Below are 22,604 nucleotides of genomic sequence, written 5' to 3' on the forward strand. Positions count from 1 at the left end.
AGGTCTTGCATATGCAGTAGACACGTCGCAAAAGATAGCTACGTTAGCTTCCGGAATCTGCACCTGTTTGAGTTGTAAGGCAGATCCGTCGCGTAGGAATATCTTTAGCTCTTCATCTTTTTGTTGATCAACTGCCAGGCTTACGTAATCGAGTGGATTTTCGGTAATCGCTTCTACTCTGGAAAGAGCGTCGGCAACGACGTTGTCCTTGCCAGAGATGTGACGGATGTCGGTTGAAAATTGTCCGATGAAGTCTAAATGCCGAAACTGTCGTGGAGTACATTTCTCGGCTTTCTGCTTGAAAGCAAAAGTGATGGGCTTGTGGTCCGTGTATATGACGAATGATCGGGCTTCTACCATGTGTCGGAAATACTTGACTGCCATGTAGATCGCTAGTAGTTCACGGTCGTAAGCTCCATACTTCTGCTCGGCTGGGCTGAGTTTCTTGGAGAAAAACGCGAGTGGTTCCCATTGATCATCGATCAATTGGTGGAGTGCTGCGCCAACACTTGTGTCTGAGGCGTCACTGATGATAGCTAGAGGTGCGTCATTTTTCGGATGAGCTAGTAGTGTTGCATCAGCTAAACTTTTCTTGCATGCTTCAAATGCTTTGATAGTCTCGGGAGTCCATGGAATAGGCTGCTTGCCTTTTACCTTACCCTGGAGAAGTGTGTGCAGAGGTGCTTGAGTACCTGCAGCATTGGGTATGAACCTTCTATAGAAGTTCAAAATACCCAAAAATCGGCGTAGGCTCTTGGCATTCTCTGGGCGGCTGTACTCCCGAATGGCTTCCACCTTGTCGGGTAGTGGACAGATGCCATCCGCAGATACGAGATATCCGAGGAACTTGACCGTGGAGTTACCAAAGTCACATTTCCTTGAGTTTACCACAACTCCGTACTCCTGCAAACGTGTAAAGAGCGTTTTCAGGTGTTGGAGGTGTTCCTCTTCTGAGCTTGAAGCGATCAAGATGTCGTCAATGTAGGCATAGCAAAAGTCCATGCCTTGTAGTACTTCGTCGATGAATCTTTGAAAAGTTTGCGCTGCGTTTTGGAGGCCAAACGACATATATGGGAACTCGAAGAGGCCAAAAGGTGTCGTAATGGCAGTCTTCGGTATGTCTTCTTCAGCGACTGGGATTTGATTGTATGCTCGGACTAGGTCGATGGTGGAAAATACTTTCCTCCCGCGGAGAGCTTGGGCAAAATCTTGGATGTGACGTACCGGATACCGATCTGGTATGGTTCTGGCGTTCAGACTTCGGTAGTCACCACATGGACGCCATTGTTCGTTCGATTTGGCGACCAGGTGTAACGGTGATGCCCAACTGCTACTTGATGGTCGAGCGATTCCAAGTCTCATCATATTCTGAAACTCCCTCTTCGCAATCTGTAATTTATCTGGGGCGAGTCGTCTTGGGCGAGCAGCCACTGGTGGTCCCGGTGTTGTTTCGATATGGTGTTTCGTTGTGTGATGCGGCGTTTTGACTGTGCCATCAGGACGTGTGAGGTCTGGAAACTGTTGCAACAGGTCGTGATACGCAGACATGCCTGAAACGGTTTTGATCGACAGAACCTCTCCAGTACTGCGGTTTCCGGAAGTTGTGAGATGAGTGGTTTGGTCCAACAGACGTCTATTCTTGGCATCGACTAACAATCCAAAATGGATTAAAAAGTCAATTCCAATGATGGGCTTACTAACATCGGCAATGACGAACCTCCATGTGAAGTCTCGTCTTAGGCCCAAGTTTAATGTCAGCGGAAGGTTTCCGTATGTAGCGATTACTGTTCCGTTTGCCGCTGACAGTTCGTATGTCGTTTTTGTTAGACGTCCTGGAACCTTAGAACGTGGGTACACACAGAGATCGGCACCTGTGTCTACTAGAAATTGCGTTTTCATGTTGCGGTCGGTGACAAATAAGCGGCTTGACATCGGGCTGTATTCGCTGGCCACTATCAGTGATTGCCCGGGGCGTTTCCCTCTTGATGGTTGCAGGGTTGTCTGCACTTCTGTGCAGCTGCTCCGAACCTATGATGGTACCAGCATTTGCCTTGGGTATCTTCTCTGTTGCGACTAGATGAACGTGTACGGCTTCGTGAGCGGTTATTGAATCGACGGTCGTAGTTCTTTGCTCGTGGGCGTGAGTCACCGCTATGGATGCTGGCAATTTCGTTTCGTATACTTGTCATCTGCTCCTGTAATGAGACTGTGAGTTTCCGCATCCTAGTCTCAATCAGTGCTTCCATGGAAACCTCCGAGATTGACGGTCTTTCTGTGGCTTCTACCATGGCATCAGCCAGGTCCGCCACTTTATCCAGATCTGTGTCCTTTTGGGTGGCGAGCACTACCTGCATTGTGTGTGGCAATCTACCCATCCATAAAGTTCTTAGAACTTCGTCGGAGATGGCGGTACCGGCAAGCGTCCTTAAATGTCGTAGGAACTGTGACGGTTTTCGATCTCCCATCTCTTCGTGTTCTAGAAGACGTCTTGTTTTTTGCTCTTGAGTGGAGCTGAGGCGACGAATCAATTCCTTTTTCAAGAGTTTGTATGCTCCTTCGTCTGGTGGGTTTAGTATGATGTCTCGCACTTCGGAAGCGTACCGTGGGTCCAATGCTCCTAAGATGTACCCGAACCTCGTCTCCTCCGTTACGACTCCTGATGCTGTAAAGCTCCTTTCTGCCATGCAGAACCACATCTCCGGATCCTCTGGGCAGAAGGGTGGTATTCGTACAGCGACTCTATTGACTTCTCCGACGGCCTTTGAAGGTTCGCTGTGACTGGTTGCGGCGGGGCTGTAGGTGTCATCATATTCTCTCGGCATTGTCTTGAATGTTGAATTTGCGGTTGCGTGGAACGTCGGGTTCACCACTGTCGGCGGTTGGTCGCCACTGTTGAGGTCACTCCAGTGTGGTGTCGATGCGTAGGTAGAGGATGATAGTAATGACGAAGTCTTCGATGTCGTATGGTGAGATTTATTTAGCCGCGTATTTATACAATGATAGTTACTTGCTAATTACTCTGAGTCGAGTGACTTGATTTGAGTGACATTGTGTTGAATTGTTTTCCCTTATTTATACAATACCAAAGTAACACGTCACCACAAAATTTACACAATATAAAATATAATAGGTATACAATTACATTAGACTAAGTATAAGCATCAGCGTTTTTAAATCGAATAGTGAAATGAAATATTATTTGTTATAAAATATGACACTACGAGAAAACTGATTATTCAGATAATATAGTAATCGTATAATGCGCTATGATATTATGTTATTATAGTTGTAAGCAAATACTATGGGAAACGTTTACTCAGCTCAATATGCCGTAATACTAATTAAGTATTGTTATATGTAATACTACACCGTCTCTAATTTCGCTGACGATCTGTATGTTGTTTACTAGAAAATACATTCAGTGGGAATGTATCGCTGCAAAGTAACTTGATATTTTTATAAACAATAGATGAATTTGATAGTTATTATTCGGCCACTACATACGTAAAATTATCTAGGTATTTTTATAAAAAAAATGAGATAGATACATACTGCAATAGTATATTCTTATAGAGCGTAGAGATTATAAGTAGGTACATGTGTAAATAATGACAAGTAGAAGACATTAATAAAGGGAATTTCAGAGTAACTATCATTGGTGGAAAAGTAGCATCGTTAGAGTCATCATCATCAGTCTGAATCAATACACTGCTGGATGAAGCCATCTCCAAGCTGATTCCACTTTTCTCGGTCCTGTGCGTGGCGTTGCCACGTACTTCCGTAGTACTTAACCATTTCATCGATCCAGCGGCCTCTAGGTCTATTTTGCGGACGTTTTGTACCTCTTGGGTACCACTGGATGACTACATTTGTCCATCGGTTGTCCCTTTTTCGAGCTATGTATCCAGCCCATTTCCATTTGTGGTTTTTAGAGAACACTATTATATCGCAAACCCTTTTCTTTTTTTTTCGTTTTCTTATACAATCATTCCGCTTTTTGTCATTTCGCGTTATACCCAGCATGCACCTCTCTATACCACGCTGTGCTACTATAAGTTTCTGGGTCTCTCTTTTATTTAGGGTCCATGTTTCACACGCTCTGGTGATTACGAGAAGCACACACTGGTTTAACATTTTGCGCTTAAGGCACGGGTCATTTTTGAAGACATTATTCAGACGGTCAAAAGTTTTTCAGCCCAGCTTCACTTTGCGAACAATTTCATCGAATATACATCCACCTACAGGCACCTTGTTGTCCCAGAAAATATCAATTGAGTTACTGCATATGGCTCTTGCAGACGAATCATAAAATAAATTGCATCTGTCATAATTATCACGAAAAAGTGTTTCAGCAGTGGCTTAATAGAAAATTAACCATGTGCATGTAGTCAAGCTAGGTGGTGATTCGTAAAAGGCATGACCACTTCTACGACTGGAAACATGACTTTCCTGGTTTCCTATTGCCTCCGGTAGATATATCACAAATGAAACAACTGCGTCTTTCATGTTAGAAGAGTCACGTGAGCTTTGTTAGTAGAAGCACATATTGAATTCGTAGTTAATTCGAACACGAAGTTGGGTATACAGAGGGGTGGAGCCCATACGGTCACGACCTTCGGCCATGAGGTTCCTACTATGAAGAAGAAGAATGATGCTAACATCAAAGTAACCAATAAACTGACTCGATACAATGGGACCATGCCTATATTCTTGACAATGGCCAGCGTTAAATAATATACAAAGTCATACTGCGTCTCTCATATACATACGAAACTAAGATGCTCACACAGTGTAATTGTAGTTCGTTTAGTGAGGAGTTGGATTCACGACTACTTCCGATGCTGCTACCGTGACTTTTCGTGTATTACTTGCTATCGTCTTAGGTAGACGAATTACAAAATAGACCGTGTAGGTATATCATATTGTGCAGGTGAATCAGAGGTGCGCTCGCGGTGCCCATCGAGGATGTGAAGAGTGAGAGCCACGTCGACTCCTTGGCATGGTGCTATATCTTTTCGTGTATACTATCATCTCATGTAGACAAATTGCAAAACAAAGTTTATATGATTCCGACGAATCCGATGTACGCAAGGGATTCTCATCAAGTACAAAGTTACGGAGGTGAGGATTGGGAGTCACGACCACTTCCCGACCTGGTACCATAACCTTTCGTGTATACAATCATCTCAAGTAGACAAATCACAGAAGAAAGTATGTCTCTCTGATGATGTATACGGGTTGTTAGGTAACGCAGCTGGACTACATGTAAATAATCTTTTTAATGTGCTTTATACATCAGTGGCTTGTTGTCGATTATGATTATAAAATAATACTTGAATAAATAAAAGGACTGTGAAGATTAAAAGCAATATTTATAATTGCTAATCAGGCACTGTCAATCTCTCAGATCATATTGTTGTAGAATGTAGAGAATATAGACACTAAGTCGCTTGCCAGTATAAGGTGAAAAGCAAAAATGGTTCTGGCAGAAAACACTAACTCAATTAGTTGTTATTTCCAGGCAACATTTCGTATTTTTTCATTTAGTGCGTTTGCACAAAACTGTTTTTAAGTAAATGTATATTTTATAAAAATTAGTGTGTTTTTCCAGACGGTAAAGTTTGAAATAAGGAACATTTTGGTATAACTAACTCAATATGTCATTTTTTCGAATTAGTGTTTTCTGCCAGAACAGTGACGATATTTTCTAACTGATAACCCAATCCGATGTACCCAATACTACCGCAAATACAAATCACTGCTCCTTCGTCAGATGCACAATGACGTTTATCTGTTTTGACAAGAGGTCGTGTTGCATCACTGTAAAGGGAGAAAGAGAGAGACTTGAAACATTACGGTTGGTTAAGATTTATGGCTATATCATGTCGAGTTAAATTTTAATGTGCATTGCGCCTTAGAAACTCAACTATTATTTCTCAAGTTCATACATTTTGGTCATAACTCATATAAAATCTTACATACAGTCGAACTTGGTTATTACGAGGAAGATGGGACTGACTGAATGTGCTCGTTATAAGCGTTACTTGTTATATCCAAAGCGTTGGAGCGGACCTTTTTTTGAGTTGGTCCGCTCCGAGACCTAATGCTTGCTCCGGGTAAAAAGTTTTAATAAGTATTATATGACATGTATACAAATCACGAGTCGAGAACTACAAGGTTCTAAGTGTTTGTCCTTGGAGAAACAAAAGTAACAATGAGGTAGCTTAGAATACTACATTTTCATTAATTCTATTAAACAAAATTTTCGCCAGCAAATCGTCTCACATTGCCTCTTCTGTCAAAAAACTGATGTTATTTATTACTCGGGAATATTGCCATATCTAATATATAAAAATCAATATTTGTTTGTTTGTTTGTTCGTATTCTATGCGCTGCCATACTGTTCATCCAATTGCGATAAAACTTTGTGAACTTATCGCTTGCACTTGCGCGAAGAGTATAGGCTATATCTTATATATAAAAATGAATGTCTGACTGTCTGTCTGTTTGTCCGTCTGTCTGTCCTGTATGCGTTCCTATACCATTCATCCGATTGCGATGAAATTTTGGTAAGTGGTTGTATGCACACCCGCGAAGGTTTCTGAATTATAAAAATCATCATCTTCTTCTTCATTCTATTTTCTTTTATTCGTATGGTCCCTATACCATTCATCCGATTGCGATGAAACTTTCGTCAGTGGTTGTGCCAACACCTGCGAAGGTTTCTGAATTAGTACAACCATCTTCTTCTTCTTCTATTCTATATTCTTCCATTCGTATGTGTTCCTATTCCATTCATCCGATTGCATTCGTCAGTTGTTGTCGTAACACCCGTAAAGGTTTCTGAATGAGTACAACCATCTTCTTCTTCTATTCGTATGCGTTCCTATACCATTAATCCGATTGCAATGAAACTTTGGTGAGTGACTTCACAAACCTTGGATTTTTTACATGCAATTTCAACCAAATGCGTGTATATACTTCTTCAATATTGTCAGCGAAAACACCAATTAGGTTGGTACTTAGACACTTAACTAGTGTCATAAACGTAATCCAATTCCGGCGGCATCCTGTCCGGTCAGATTTTATTGCTTAGGGTCGAGTGTTTTTAAACAATCGACACATTAATACTTTTAAGAAATTTTTTGACCATAGTTTAGTTCGGTATAACCGATAAGTAGCTCGTATTAAAAGTGAATAAATGTATGGAGAAAATCATAAACTAAAATGAATGTTTCCTCGTTACATCCGAGATCTCACTATATCCGTGATCGTAATAAGCGAGCTCGACAGTATATCTAATTGGAAAAAGTTTTAGACCACTCATATGAACAAAAATAATTTGTAGTGGCACCTTGTCTGTCCTGTAACAGAGTACTTTGAAGACTTAAAAATTATGAAAGAGATTGGTACATGAGAATTAATACAATATGTAGACTGGTGATTTTAAATGAAGAAGAATGAAGAGATGTTTGAAATTAAAAGATAATAAATAACTCTTAGTAGATAAAAGAGAAGGTATTGAAATCATCTCTTGAACATATTGCCCCTCCACAGAGTGAAGGTTGTGTGAACAATATTTATGAAGAATAATTTTTTGGGATACTCAATTCCATACTAGTAAAACTTCGTTAATAACGAATTCCATGGGACCGAAAATCGAAAAAAAATTCGAACTACGAATTATGAAATGTGTGCGGGAAAAATACTAAAATTTTGAAAAAATAAATTTTTGATTTTCATTAATTTTGTTTCCGATCATAGATGTGCCTACCGAATTGGGTCATAAAATGTCAGGATTATTTTTATTACCTTCTTAACACGTTGATCGCCATGGGGGTCACAGGTGACCGGCAAAGAAGACCTGCCTTAGAGTTGTTCTACAGCGCCGGCGGGCACGCGCGCAGTGCATTTTTCGATACGCGGTGACCGGCATGGCCCTTCTGTATATTACTGCCACTTGGTCTGAAAATATGTCTTCCCAGTCACAAAATATAGGCTCGCTAATGTAAAGAATGTACATAATGAAAAAATAATAATAATAATAATAATAAATTGTAAATGTGTTTTTATTGATATAAAAATAAAAATTAAATAGATTATAAAAATGTAAGTTATAAAAAATATGTAAATAATAAAAAAATGATTATAAGGTATGTATACGTATATTTGCAGTTTATATGTATCCAGGTATTATACTACCCAATTTGAAAACTTTTATTCCGTATTTGTGCCTTTTCTGTTTATTATACTATCTAAATCTAAATATAATTCGACCGCGAAATGGCACCATGCTCTCGTCAACACATATGGACAGGTGACCGGCGAAATGGCCGGCCCGGCGCAATAGAATAAATTAACTTGTTGGCGCCGCGACGGACACATGTGGCCGGCACATCATAAAATCCAATATTTACGTAAAAAAAATCATCAAAATGAAAAAAAAACATTATATTCTATTATAACCTATCAAATAAAACATCAGAAACAAATAATCATTTTTTAAATATTTTATGTAAAACTAGTTGGCGATCAATGTGTTAAAATAAGTAATTTTTGATTTTTTAAGAAAAGTCTGTCACAATTTTCAATGACTTGCTCATGAAATAGTGTACTACGATTTATTGAATATTTTTGTATGTCAGGGACTCTGAAATCATTTCAAATTACGAAATTCGAATTAAAGGTATGCTTTTATATGAAAATAATGTTCAAGAGACTTTTTTTTCGGGAAAATTTCGAATTACGGCGAATTTCGAATCAGTGTTCTTACTAACGAGGTTTTAAAACTGTATCGATCAAAAAATGTCAATTCTGTTCAACTCCACTTTAAAGGCCTCTTTCTATAAGAAGTCTGCCTCTGCTCTACCGTGATCCATTAAAAATATGATGTGGAAGTGCTCTCGATCTCGTAAGTAAAATGACTCTCCTGTTTTGTCATTTTAGGTAACGATATTATAAAATTGATTGTATTTTAAAATACCTACATTGCTCATTTTGAAAAATTACAGAAACATTCCCGAATGAAACCTTATCAAGTGGGATGAATTCCACTTTATAAATATTGAGAATCATTTATGGGAAGAACTGTTTGTTGAACAAGTAGTTTGAATGATTGAAAGCATCACCCGGAAAGTAGAAGTTATGTCACGAGTCCCAGTTGTTGCATTTTTTTTTCTATTGAGCATGTTTCTAAGATTGTTTTAAATGATGAAAAAATGTTACATTCTTAAAAAATATTACTCTTGGTTAGAAATTTTGTGATTTTTCAACTTTTTTGAATTCCTGATTATGAGATGGGATGCTGGATTGAAAAGTTTTGCTGACGGTTTATGTGAACAAAGTTTTGCAAATCTTAAAATTCTTAAATCTGGAAAAAAAATTCCCTCTGAATCTAAGAAATTTAATTTAAAAAGGACAACAATTTAAGGTGGAGAGGATAAAAATAAATACCACTTGAATATTATTTTTAAAAATTTATTAAAATATTTTACACGTTACCTGTAACGTTACACGTTATATTATACATGTTACCACGTTTACACGTTATATTATACATGTTACCATTAGATTTAGTTTCAATATAAAAAGACATGACATTCAGATATAATATTATTATAGGATACATTACTAAATTTATTACAGCTCTAGGAATTTGACTTCATTTTTTCTGTTCATATGCATTATTTATTAACTTAATGTAAGTATATAGAAGTACAAAAAAATAACTGTTTCAATAATTGCATAATACATAGAATAGTGATAACCCTAGACTTACATAAATGGACATTTATTTGATTGATATGAAACAGAGCACCATCAAAGGTTTATTATGATTATATTCAACCATTCTTATATTCCAAAGTTTACTATAATATAACAAATTCTAATGATTTATTTACATCATGTACTCGTCATGTAAGTTTTCACTATAACAATAAATTATTGTTCATAAAGGGTCATCCATAAATCTGTTTTTGATCCCTCCGTTCCCATTGTGACATGTCTAAATTACGATACATTTTTAACTGTCATTGAAATATTTTATACTCTAAAAAAATGTTTGTATGTTGTTAGCTTTGTGATCTCTCCCCCCCCCCCCCCCCTAACCTTTTCATTTAAAATCGTCACATTGAATCAGATCGGCTCCCCCCATCAAGACGTGACGTCATATATGGACGACCCATTATGGTAAATTTGTTTAATTTTAAAGTAAATGTAAAAAAATTACTAAACCAAAAAATATATCACGTTTCATTTACATGTAAAAAAACTTTCAAATTCATAATTATAAAATACTAGTAGACATTGCAGTAATAAAAAATAATACATAATTATTATAACGTTTTAACACACATAAATAAATTTTATTGTAAATAATGAATGAAAATTAAATTATTAAATATAATAACAAATATTAAATTTACTTACTAAATTTCAATTCGTTAACAAATTTATTATATTATGGCTGACAAATGAATTAAAACTAAATACTTTTTCAATTCTTTAGATACATTCAGAAAATTTTATTACCATAATTCTACCGAAATTTTTATTTCATGGTTCTATTTCAAGTCATGTTTTAACTATAACTATAAACTTAATTACAAATAAAAGACATATAACAATACTGACAAATAGAAGGGTGATGAATACCTATGATGACATTATAATATGACTGAAAATACAATTGAGCCCTTCTTCGGAAAAAGAGTGTTATTGTGCAATGTGTCCAGTCTATATAATGCTAAAAAATCATTATTTAATTTCGACAACAAATGACGCTATAAGTATTAGAGTGGTAATGTGCAGTATCCATGGTATAATTTTTGAATGAGCGTATCACTATTAATCTCAAAACAAAGATTTCAGAATAACACTACTTTTCAGAGGTGCATAATTTCTGGCGTAAAGTCCAACTCACGTGACAGTACTCCAGGACATTTTATAATCAATCAAAACAGATAGTGATCAAGAACAAGTCAAAGTTCTAATTTTACATGGATACAGTTAGTTTGTATGTAGATACATGTATTTCCCAAACTATGCGCTGTATAATACTTGTGTTCGATTTGATGCAAGGATTTCGTGAATAGTATACACTCGATTAGACGTGTTTGGCATATTAATATTTATGTGAGAAAAAATCATTGAACATTAAGAATAATCGATGATTCTTTTTTCAAATTCAACATAAATAAACTAAACTTAAAAAAGTAGTACTTGTTTTCATAGTTATTTACCAAATACTTTTTACCCTAATTAATAAACTTAAAAACCATTATACATAACATAAATAATACATAAAATGTGTCATAAAATAAAATTTATATAATATTGCTAATGGAAATTACATAATAAATCACAATGATGTTAGTACAAAAGAACAATGACAATGGTTACCATTGCATTAATTTGACAATTTTTTAATTAATTCAATTAATTTATATAAAATGTACTCTTTACAATAGAGTAGAAGTGACAGCCTTGAGCCCGTGGACTAACACAGTAGGCGGGAGATCATCCGTCATTCCCCTCAAAAGTGCAAGGTACTGTTTCCTCTCCGGGCACTCTTCGAGTAGGATTCTTTCTCTCTCTTGGGAGTCCATGACATGTTCGCTTCTCATTTTTTTACCAGTGAAATCGGGTACTTTCATTTTGTGTCCGGACAGATCAGAAACCAGCTCTGACGAAGCTTGGGCCAGGCCAAACGGGTCTTTTGGAGAAGAGTGAGAGTGGGACAGCGAGGTTGAGTTTGAATTTGAATTCGATCCATTGGATTCTCTCGGCGGTGGGGGGAGGAAAATAAAGACAACTGCCGTTTCTGAAGATGAGTAGCTCTTTATCATTTGATTCACTCTAGAAAGATACATTGAATAATGAGATCTATTGAAAATTAAGTTTATTAAATCTAACACATATTTTCTAAAACATCCGTTTTTGACATTTAAGGTACCTAAACTGATATACTATAACTAAATAACTACTGACTCAGATTATAGTAATGTAGACCTCCTATTGTTTATAAAACTATTTAATAAGGTATGTATGTATATTTTAAAGTACTGCATCGCATCTATTCTATACACAAGACCGCTTTCGGCAGCTACGGCAGCCTATCTACGGTAGGTTTGTATCGAAGTATTAGCACTTAATGCAGGGAGGAGCAAACTTTTTGGATGGAGGGCCAAATACAAGAATTCAAAATGAGGGGCGGGCCGCAAGTAAAATACTATTTTTAGATATACACTATTTATTATCACGAAAAATAAACATTACAAAAAAATTAAGAAGAATGAAACTGTTGTACATTTTCGAACATTTTTTAAATTCAGGTGTTAATTTTGTAGTTGATATTTTCAAAACTGCTTGTAAATGGGCATTGGAGATATTTTGATCGTAAAGAATTTTTATTAAGGTTCATGATCGAAAATGTGTGTTCACATATATCGATTAATCCAAAAATAACGAACATTTTTCTTGCATAACCTTTAAGTTAGTCGAATTTGTCTGAATTAAGGGCATTGTAAAATTTGGAGTTTTCTTCACGACGATGCAATTCTCCTAAATCAGTGTCACACTACAGATCAATAATCTCAAGTTGTAGCTCTGTTGGTACACTATCAATATCTATTGAAATCGATGTTCAACGTAGAAAATAATGCTTACATAGTGCGAGACGAGACGCAAGGAAGATGTACTGAGATAATACATTTATGAAACAACAAATTCTTCAAATTTTAACCTTTTGTCAATATTATTTAAAAAATTATAAAAAAAGTTATTCGTAATCAAAAGTACAATTAATGATGGCGGGCCTCAAAAAAATACCCGGCGGGCCACATGCCACAGTTTGCCCTCCCCTGACTTAATGTAATTGTTACAATAAGTGCTAATACTTCGATACAAACCTACTGTTGATAGCTGCCATAACGGAAGAGGCAGGTAATCTGATCATTTTATTATTATATATGTTTATAATATAATGTTTCCGTAGTTTTTTTAGTCAAAATTCCAAGATTTCATTCAAACCCCACATGTTTTGTATGTTATTGTTGAAAAATTTACATTTTTGGATGTTATTTTGTAAAATAGTAAAAGTTTTTACCCTTTGATATAAGTTTGTGGTAGATTGTAGCGTCTTGCCCCAGTAAATTGGTAGCCCTCCGGATAAATACCATCCTCTCGCAGTCTTTCCACTTTGTCAGTCCATTCAGCCACCTAAAAATGATCAGTAACTTAGTAAAGAAGAATCACCAGCTTTGTATTCAACGTTCATTTAGCATTAGATCAGATATTATTCAAAGAGTAAAACATTAACCTTATGTATGGTGGCTTGTATTCTGAGTAGCTTAAGTAACTCAGACAGTCTTAAGTGTGCAGGTCGGATAGATGAAGCGAGACGGGCGACAGCTACCTCTGTCTCGGTTGTACAAACACCTGCATTTCCGCTGCCGCTCATATCCTCTAACAAACTATCGTTATGGACGGAGTTCACTGAACCACCTGAAAATAATTTCATTCAGATTTAAAACATTAAGACTTGTTATAATATACTATATTTTAACTTCATTCTACATCGATTTTTACCCTTGGTAGATTTTCCAATACATACATCAAATTAACGGACAACTAACTATCCACACCGAGAGGTAAAAGTAAGTTTATTATCTTATGTTGAATAAATCAAATGATGACAATAGGATGTAGCAATGGCGAGGGGTGGAGGTAGGCTGTTGAGATCCTCCATAAATAGTGCACATTAAACTTTGTCAGCCATATGTATTTGTTTTCATTGAAATAAGACTACAATTTACAGATTCTGTTGGTTAGTTTATAAAATTCAATTAAACCCTCCGAAAACCAACCCATAATAGATAATATGTAGTCAAAAAATATTTATCTACCTATAAAATATCTAAATTTATGCAATTAAATCACACATAACTTTGGGTACCTATTTTACAGATAGAATAATATATTTTTATCTATTATAGTTTGGTTTAGGCAGGGCTTAATAAATTTAAAAAAATTAACCACCAATTTGTGTAATATGTACCTATTCTTAATCCAACGAAAATATGTATGAATGAAAAAGTGTGTACAAATTTTGACATATCGCCCAAAATATACCAAAACTATTATAGTTTGGTTTAGGCAGGGTTTAATTTATTTTTAAAAACTAACCAACACCATCTATAAATTGTAGTCTTAGTTTAATAAAAACAAATACGCATGACTGACAATGTTTATTGGGGACTATTTATATCTCCACCCTTCGCCACTGGGATGTAGTTATGCAATATGTAATTATTTTGGATCAAGTGACACTTCTATGAAACGTAGGAAAGGTTTTCTCTATTTGTTTTTTAACACTACAATAGCCCACATCGGCACCAATTATCACAGAAACAGTTAGGATATATACATATATTGTGACTTCACCGGGAATCGAACCTGAAAACTCTGATATGAGAATCAGGGCATTACACACTGGATTACGAGGGATTCATCGTTTAATCTGCAGTATTGCAGGATCAAATCCCACATCTGGCAAAATTATTATGGCTTATAGCAAGAAGACTATATGAGTTGTGTGAATATCTATCAACCATCTCTGGTATAAAAACTCTGTTAATATAACTCTGAGGAGGTTTATGTTTTCTGTTCAGAAACAAAAATAACAATATTTAGCTGCCTACTTATTTAATTTTTTTTTACATTCACTCACATCAAAAATTATTGTATCAGTTGACGGAATATTCAGTGCTCTCGACAAATGAATGATGGAAACGGAAGTGTGATCAGAATTAGTGGAAGGACCCGGCAGAGGGAGCTATCTTGGAAGACTGGGATTCAGAACGATAAGAACTGCAAAATTGCAAATATTAAATTTTTAAAAAATGCATGCATGCAGTCTGACTGACCGTGATTGTATGGAAAACTGGAAGAGGAGCTTGAAGGGGCGATGTCAGCTGTGTCGGTCAGCATGACTCTCAACTTGAGTCTTCGCCAGCTGGCTTGAGTGTTGAGAATGCAAGCCAACTGAAGAACAAACAGTCCAGATACGGAGAATGGGTCACCGCTCGATGGGTTAGCAAAGTCTGACAGCCAAATGTCGATATACTTCAGTTCTGATGTCCTATAAATATACACAAAAATACATTAGTCTTGTATTTTCAGATTCATAAAAGAAAAATTGATGATTATTCAAAAGAAACTAGCGATTGATTTTAAACAACCTGAATTCAAGGAATGAAAGAGTTTGTTTATAAATTTGATGTAATAAAGCTATTAGCAGCCCCATCAATAGCACTAAAAATAGTCTTGACCCGCTCACTTGATGACTTGGTTCATCTTGAGATTATGAAAATGACGACACAGGCAAAGATTCTTCTCCATGGTGATGATGTCAGCGAGCAATGCAACAAACTCTGCAGGACCAGAAAGATGCCTTTCCAAAGGAGGAAAAGACGCTTCCAAAGATGCACTGTGGAACGGGGAGTCTTCCCTAGAAATAAAAAACAAATACGTTCTTAATTTTATATAGTATACAAAATATCAAGGATGCTAAGCCAAAGGGATGTTATGGACGTTATGGTGAAAATTAGTTATTTGTGGAGTTGAATGTCATCTTCAGCATCTCAAAAGTGTGACGAAGTAAAAACTATTTTTGCCACAGATTGATGGGTTTGAAGACGTTGCTGTACATATTGGGTTGTAATGCCGAAGAAGATGGTATAAAGTAATAATATATGAAAATAGATCAATGCTTATAATAATAATATTATAAGCATTGATCTATTTTCATATAATTTCACAACTGCTATAATTGTAAAAAAAAAACATATAAAAAAAATAAAACAAAGAACTTATTCAAAATATTGTATTACCTTATAATTAATGTGACACTTGTTTTTGTATATTGTGTGATATCTTTTTCATATTGACTGGTAATTTAGTTGAAGCGCATTGCAGTTGATTGGTCGTGTTTTCATCAAGCAACCTGCTGCCACACTTTGTTTTTACTACATTTAATTTCGAAAAGAACGATCCGTAGCGATATTTAGTCCCAAATGCTGCTGTAATTTGTCAGTCGTTATAATTTTGGAAATTTATCTTCGAGGATATATTTCTAATAAAACTCAAGCTTATTCCCTTCGAACATGCACTTTAACTCTATCATTTGTAAATTTAGAGGCGCTGATTCCACCTCCACGTTAAATGAATTAAGAATATTTTGAACATTTCCTCATACTTTTGCATAAATGCGAATCTGGTATCGGATTCTTTAATTAATTTTGTAACTTCATTAGAATATTTAAAAAAATCTTTACAGCCACTATTAAATACGGAGTGTGTGGAGCCGGCATAAGCATAAAAACAGGTACTAGCACGCAGCACAACAAGAAAGTTCTATTTTCACAAAATATAATATAAATGTGGTAAATTAATGAGATTTCTTTTGTATTGTATGAATACCAAAATGCAAAATATAGAAAACTTCAATTGGGCCTTGGGCCGCAAAGTCTTAATTTGGGCCGCGGGTTGGGCATGCCTGATCTACATGAATGAGTTGATTATATACCTAGAACAACTTGATATGTAATTATGATTTTTTTAAATGTCATTGAACTGGTAGACATAGAAAAAAAAATATTATGTACGTTGATGCTTTGAAATAAGATGGCGGCCTGTTTTGATGTTTGGTTATAAATAATGTACATGTGACATATTGTTATTTACTATTTTTGTGATTTTTCATCTAAATACTCAATATATATAATGACAGTTCATTTGTATACAAAACAAGATGGCAGCCAACTAATGTAAAAAAATATATCTCAGTGCAGTTCTGAAAATAAAAAATCTGAACACAAAAGTGTGATGTTTGATTTTATACCTTGATAAGAAGTCGGTAAGTGGTGTGTCTCCGTGAAATCCTAGCATCAGAGTGTTTGGCTTCATGGCTCCCAATCCACTGAGGTGAGCCAACTGACGTGCGCCAGATCTTACTGAATCCGCTAAGCAGAGTTCCACAAATGCTTTAATCTGAAAGGTAATCATGCAATTCCATAAATAAGTGTTTTTACCTAAGTTCTATGTGGCTAAAATAAATGATTGCCCACCATTAGCATTATGTGACATTGGCTTTAGGCAATACAGACGTGTCTATAAAAAGAAACCACACATTTCAATGATTTTCACGCATTTGATTGAATGTGTTGTAATAAGTTGAATATTTAATATATTATGTAATTTTAATTGAATTTGAATTCTTTTGCACATTAGTTATGTAAAATAAGAAGGTAAATCCTGTAATTAATCATACTAAAATAAAACGAGACTACAGAAACTATACGCAAATAGCGAGGAAAAAGTGAATTCCGATCATGTTAAGGCTATACTTCAGCTGAGGCATAGTCTAAAAAGATTGTGACTAGGCGATGCGCAGATTGTGCAAACGACGCGAACCGAACGAAATATAATTTGTCATAAAAAATCAACATGCGTCCATTTAATGTTATGTTTATTGTTATATTAGTAATAATAATAGTATATTCATTGACATGTTATCTTTTTCAAGTACATGCGTAACGTTTTTAGTCATCTTTACACGATTTAAGAATATATTCCTCCGACGCCATCACAAAACAAATTGACGTGCTCACACCACGACTGTTGGTCTTCGATTGGCGACGAGTGCAAAATTTCGTCCCACCTACTGTTGAAAATTATTTGCCGTTTCACTTATGTATGCTCTTACGTGGGGGGGTTCCACTGTATATAGATATTAATAGCTACAATTTATTATCTCACATTTGAGTTTGTCAATACATAATATAACAAAACTATCATTTACCCTGAGATGGTCGACAAGCTGCAACCAAGGCTTGTGAGGCAGGGGCATGGGGGGGTCGGCAGAGCTGACGTGTCCAAGCACGAGCAGCCCTCCCTTCTTGAGGTAGTTGGCGAAGCTGGCCAGTGGAGGAGCTCCTCGCGCCGACCCCACCAGCAGTAGGATCTGCGGTCGCCAATACTTGACGTGCTCCTTGCGGGTATCCAACAGCAGAAGGTATTTGCGCACCTGATCCAATCAAATTCAACATGGTACAATTATGCAGGCAAAGCTATGAATGATTCTCATCTTACCTGTTGCTTTACTTTCCAAATTAGGTATGTTATTAACAAAAACAAAAAAACAAAGCCACTCGGTTAAAGGCTCGCAAAGACCTACGCATTAATCTAGCATTTAACAGGTTCCAAATGCTTGGGTGACTACAATGAAATAATGAGTTTAAGGCATTGTGAATACCTTCACAACAATTTGTAGTCTTAGGACATCTCTCAGCAGCAGCCTCAAAATGATTCCATGTTCTAATTGGAAAGAGAGGTAATCTTCCTGCAACTCCTTCGATGTAGGTTGAGAAGAAATATGTGAGAACTTCATTGTATTCTTTTTTTGTAAAAGGAAAAAAAATAATGGAGGATATGAATTTCCAATATTGTCATGCCATGTATACAGCTAATAAAACATGCTGGGTGCTTTATCAAATGTTCCATCTCCATAAATGACATCTTCAATGAGACCAGATCACCGTTCCCAATTGCCAATATTCTTTCTGGGTCATCAGCTCCCGTATCATGCAAAACGTTATATACTTACTCTATAAATAAAAAAATGGATTATTTTCAAAATAACGGTTTTATAAAAAAAATATACCTATATATACCTAACGCCCACGGTGGCCACGCGGCATAAGCGTTGGACTATCATGCCGTGGGTCCCAGGTTCGAATCCTGAGTCTGGCAAGTACACATATTGTTTTTCAATATGTGTGTGAGTCAGGGTATGGACCTAATATGTTGAGCAAGTGGCTGACATCCATTTCTCGTAAAAACAAAATCTGTTAATACAAACCTCTACTCTGTGGAGGCCCATATGATCCTATTAGGATCGGACATGGTCGAAGAAGAAGATATATACCTAACAGTGAATGATATTTATATATATTTCGTTTATAAACTTAAGTTTTATAAGTATTTAATTAATAAATAGATTCCACAAAAATGAATGTTTTATTTTTCCCCTGGCTGTTCTGTTTTGTCATGTTCTGTTCTGTCACTGTTCTGTTTTGTCCGGTTACCGGAGGACATGCCTTATACATCTGTGGTCTTTGATCATACTCAGAAAAAGTTCAAACAATTGATATAATGTTAGTATTTGATGGTCAATTACTATGTTTATTACCTGATGGAAAATTAGGGCTTGCGATATGGATCCCCAGGGTTGTGCGGCTGCAGCAGGAGATGCGAGATTGAGCGCAATAACCAAGATGATGCAAAGCACCAGTGCCGCCCCTGCCAAGGCCGACGCGGCCACGAACATCATGGCCAATGCGCCACATAATCCGCACAACGCAGACAGCCACGAGAACCATTTGAATGTCGGCCTGATGATATAAATTAAATAATTACAGTGTAAAAATAGTAGAAACAGTTTCTTTATTAGCATTTTCGGTATTAAGCGGAGCATATGGAAATCAGTGTTGACGTTATCTTTAAAAGATTTACGAGGAATGGTTAGCCATTTGCTAAACTCATTGTGTCTTAATTCTAGATCAAACCTATTCATGTGATTTATATTACAGAAGTAATAAATAATCTTCTTCCATTGAATCAATTCGTATTTTACGATCTCAGAACAAGTTAAATCAAGTTTGAGAACATTTTAAAGATAAGCCATTGATTAATCTATCGTAAATACTTTATCATGGAAAAGGTCTTTGCATTAGTACTAAAATAACCTACTAAAGGTTATTATATATATTTCATTATTCAATTCAATATAGGAAATGCATAGTGAAGGCAAGTTGTATAAATTTATGGAATGAATATGGCTGCAGTATTTTTTTTTTAAATCTCCAAATTTACATAATCCATTGTGAATCAGAATACTAATGTACAAAACACACCTGAAGTTGGGTGCTCCGGCCAATTCCAGAGCAAGACACGCGAGATTGACAGCAAGGTAGCTAAGCAAGAACAGGGCACAGTTGGCACGGGCAATGGCCGTCAAGGAACCTCCCAATAGGGCAGCCTGTACACCAAACCATGACACCAGTACGCAGATCGCAGGACGAGTACACCAACGGAGTAAAGGACCTGAATATAAAGGAATCAATTATTTTATTATTTATTATAAATTTGTATTGTCATAACAAAAACCATAATGTTAAATCTATATTAAAACTGTGTCATTATGTAACCTTAGACATTGCAGACATGTCTATAAATAGAAACACACATATGTATGTGTCTGGAATTAATTTCAACAATCGCCATGCATTGAATTGAATTTTAAATATTTTAGGCTATTAGTTTCAAAGTCGGTAACCTCCATTTTCACTTTTCTTTATATTTTTCTTGATTCTGATTCTGTAAGTGCTATTCCGTCATATGTATATTCATAAAACATCAAATCTAGCTCTGTTTGTTTGTCAAATAGAATTAAACGATTGATATATCGATATTGGTGAATAGTGTCATTTGAAATACTAGAGATATTACTAGTTATTTCTTAACATTTTTTTGAGATTATCTCAAAATGGCGGAATATGGAGGTTACCGACTTTGAAATTAACAGCATCATTTCAGACATAAATTGTGGGAAATCAAAATCGAGGGTTAAATGTAAAAATTAAACTGGACAATAGCGGGAGAACATAAATTATGCGTACCCGGGAATCAGGATTCCATCATATTAGTCAGATCTTTATTTCGTTTATTATACTTGTGCCATATTGAAATTCCCAAATGGCTGTGTGGAAATTAATCAGTGATTAGGTAGGTGTAAGTATGACGTTATGCAAATTATCACATTTCTCGGATGTTGGTAGGATGGATAAAATAATCATAAGATATTTCGATAATTGAAACTCACCAAATAGATTATCTTTCACAAGCGCTTCCAAAACTCTCGATGCTCCAATCATGTTTGAGAGACCAGCTGAAAATGTTGCCGTCAACACACCTAAAAATACAATAATACATAATACTATTTGATATGTAATAAATTGCACGATTACTTTTTGTATTGAAACAACTTGATGTGCAATTATGATTTTTTATGTAGTTGAATTGATAGCCATAGAAAAAATATAGTCTGTACATTGACGAATTGAAATGAGATGGCGGCCTGTATAGATAGATGATTGGTTATAATATACATGTGGCACAGTATTGTTTACAATTATTCAGCGCTCGAAATAGAAAATTTTACGAACCGGAGCACATGAAAATATTAACATAATTAATCAAATTATATATATAATAGTGTAGAAAATTAAGTGTGATTTTTTGTTATATGACCTATCTACCTCAGGTGGTCAATTTATTTTTTTCACGAGACGGAGCAATAAAGAACGGTGCGCTCCGGTCCCAAGGTCCCCGGTTTTAAGCCCTGTGACTATTTGATTGTTCATCTATATACTCTACATACATAATGACGGTTCATTTGTATACAAAACAAGATGGCAACCAACTAATGTAAGGAATTTTATCTCGATGCAGTTCTGAAATTAAAAAATCTCAGAATATAAAAATGTGATGTTTGCTACAACTAAAATTCGTAGCCACTTCACGATATATTTAGGCTTCAATTTTTGTAGAACAATTACATAATCTTATTTGCAGGTCTATGCTACCAGTCACATTTATTTTTAAAGCAGAATTTAACACTAGTGCATGCATGTAGGTAGTAAATTCCTCTTTAACAATAGAACCAACTGCTTAAATATGCCTGATGTCTTTAATACCAATATTAATGTCAATAGAACCGATAGCAATGCCATGTATAAATTTTGAATAAGAGTGAATTCTGACCAACAGCGACGAAAGGCGGCCACACATTGATGGGCAGCATGTAGATGTAGTTGTTCTGAAGCAAAAAGCGGGAGCATGACGCTGCAGTGAAGAGTGATAGTCCCAAATAGGTGAAACCAGTGAACACCAGAGCTGCGATAGTGCCTCGAGGAATACTGCGGCCGGGGTTAGTAAGTTCTCCTGTGAATGTAGTAATCGAATATAAATAAACATTCTAGTGTTGTACTTCTGTGGTGAGTTATTTCTTCTAGTAATACAAGTGATGTATTTTCTCTATTCTAGCAAGATGGTAAAATTAAGATTAGATTGTGTCCTCCCTTGGATATGGAATATCCATCAAATAAATTCATTTCCACATTAGATTACCAGTCTAGACGAGGTAAATTGAGTTTTTGATAAATATCATGGCAAAATACTGTAACAACTGTCAACTCATCTTTCCCAACTGGAGATATCAGTACATACCTATTAAAATGTATATGCTATCCATATTACATATACAGAACTATGATAGTATGTATTACTGTTCATCAACATACATCATTTATATAAAACAGAGAATGCTATTCCCATATCAGTCGTAACCTAACATTAATATTTTATTATATACCATTCCAGACAAATCTGATAAGAGTAATAATATATGTAGATAATTTGTTCAGTGAAGGTTAGATACCTGACAAAAATCTGTATCTGAAACCTTAGTTCAATGTAGGTAG

General features: G+C 35.8%; 2 protein-coding genes across 8 annotated transcripts in view; both read right to left on the reverse strand.

Moving 5' to 3' along the window:
* Nucleotides 1–1,955: 1,955 nt before the first annotated feature.
* On the reverse strand, nucleotides 1,956–2,822 carry LOC147067384 (uncharacterized). Its single transcript, XM_085953588.1, has one exon. It carries the CDS (start codon nucleotides 2,820–2,822, stop codon nucleotides 1,956–1,958), a length of 867 nt encoding a protein of 288 aa, XP_085809714.1.
* An 8,517-nt stretch (nucleotides 2,823–11,339) lies between these two features.
* The window catches only part of LOC147067385 (solute carrier family 12 member 9), a 29,712-nt gene continuing 18,447 nt past the window's right edge, over nucleotides 11,340–22,604 (reverse strand). For all 7 annotated transcript variants that reach the window (XM_085954136.1, XM_085954141.1, XM_085954137.1 and 4 more), the window contains exons 8-18: nucleotides 21,886–22,065; nucleotides 20,945–21,034; nucleotides 19,977–20,166; nucleotides 19,253–19,454; nucleotides 17,864–18,088; nucleotides 16,904–17,052; nucleotides 15,341–15,511; nucleotides 14,928–15,142; nucleotides 13,322–13,506; nucleotides 13,109–13,221; nucleotides 11,340–11,859 (exon numbers count right to left, since the gene is read on the reverse strand). In XM_085954136.1, coding sequence (XP_085810262.1) covers nucleotides 11,463–11,859; nucleotides 13,109–13,221; nucleotides 13,322–13,506; nucleotides 14,928–15,142; nucleotides 15,341–15,511; nucleotides 16,904–17,052; nucleotides 17,864–18,088; nucleotides 19,253–19,454; nucleotides 19,977–20,166; nucleotides 20,945–21,034; nucleotides 21,886–22,065 — 2,117 coding nt within the window. In that variant the 3' untranslated portion in view covers nucleotides 11,340–11,462. The remainder of the gene's footprint in view (nucleotides 11,860–13,108; nucleotides 13,222–13,321; nucleotides 13,507–14,927; nucleotides 15,143–15,340; nucleotides 15,512–16,903; nucleotides 17,053–17,863; nucleotides 18,089–19,252; nucleotides 19,455–19,976; nucleotides 20,167–20,944; nucleotides 21,035–21,885; nucleotides 22,066–22,604) is intronic.

Source organism: Rhyacophila brunnea, unplaced genomic scaffold (genome assembly GCF_057557595.1).
Source record: "Rhyacophila brunnea isolate RB1 unplaced genomic scaffold, BYU_Rbru_1.0 scaffold_4, whole genome shotgun sequence".
In the NCBI taxonomy this organism is placed as follows: Eukaryota; Metazoa; Arthropoda; class Insecta; order Trichoptera; family Rhyacophilidae; genus Rhyacophila; species Rhyacophila brunnea.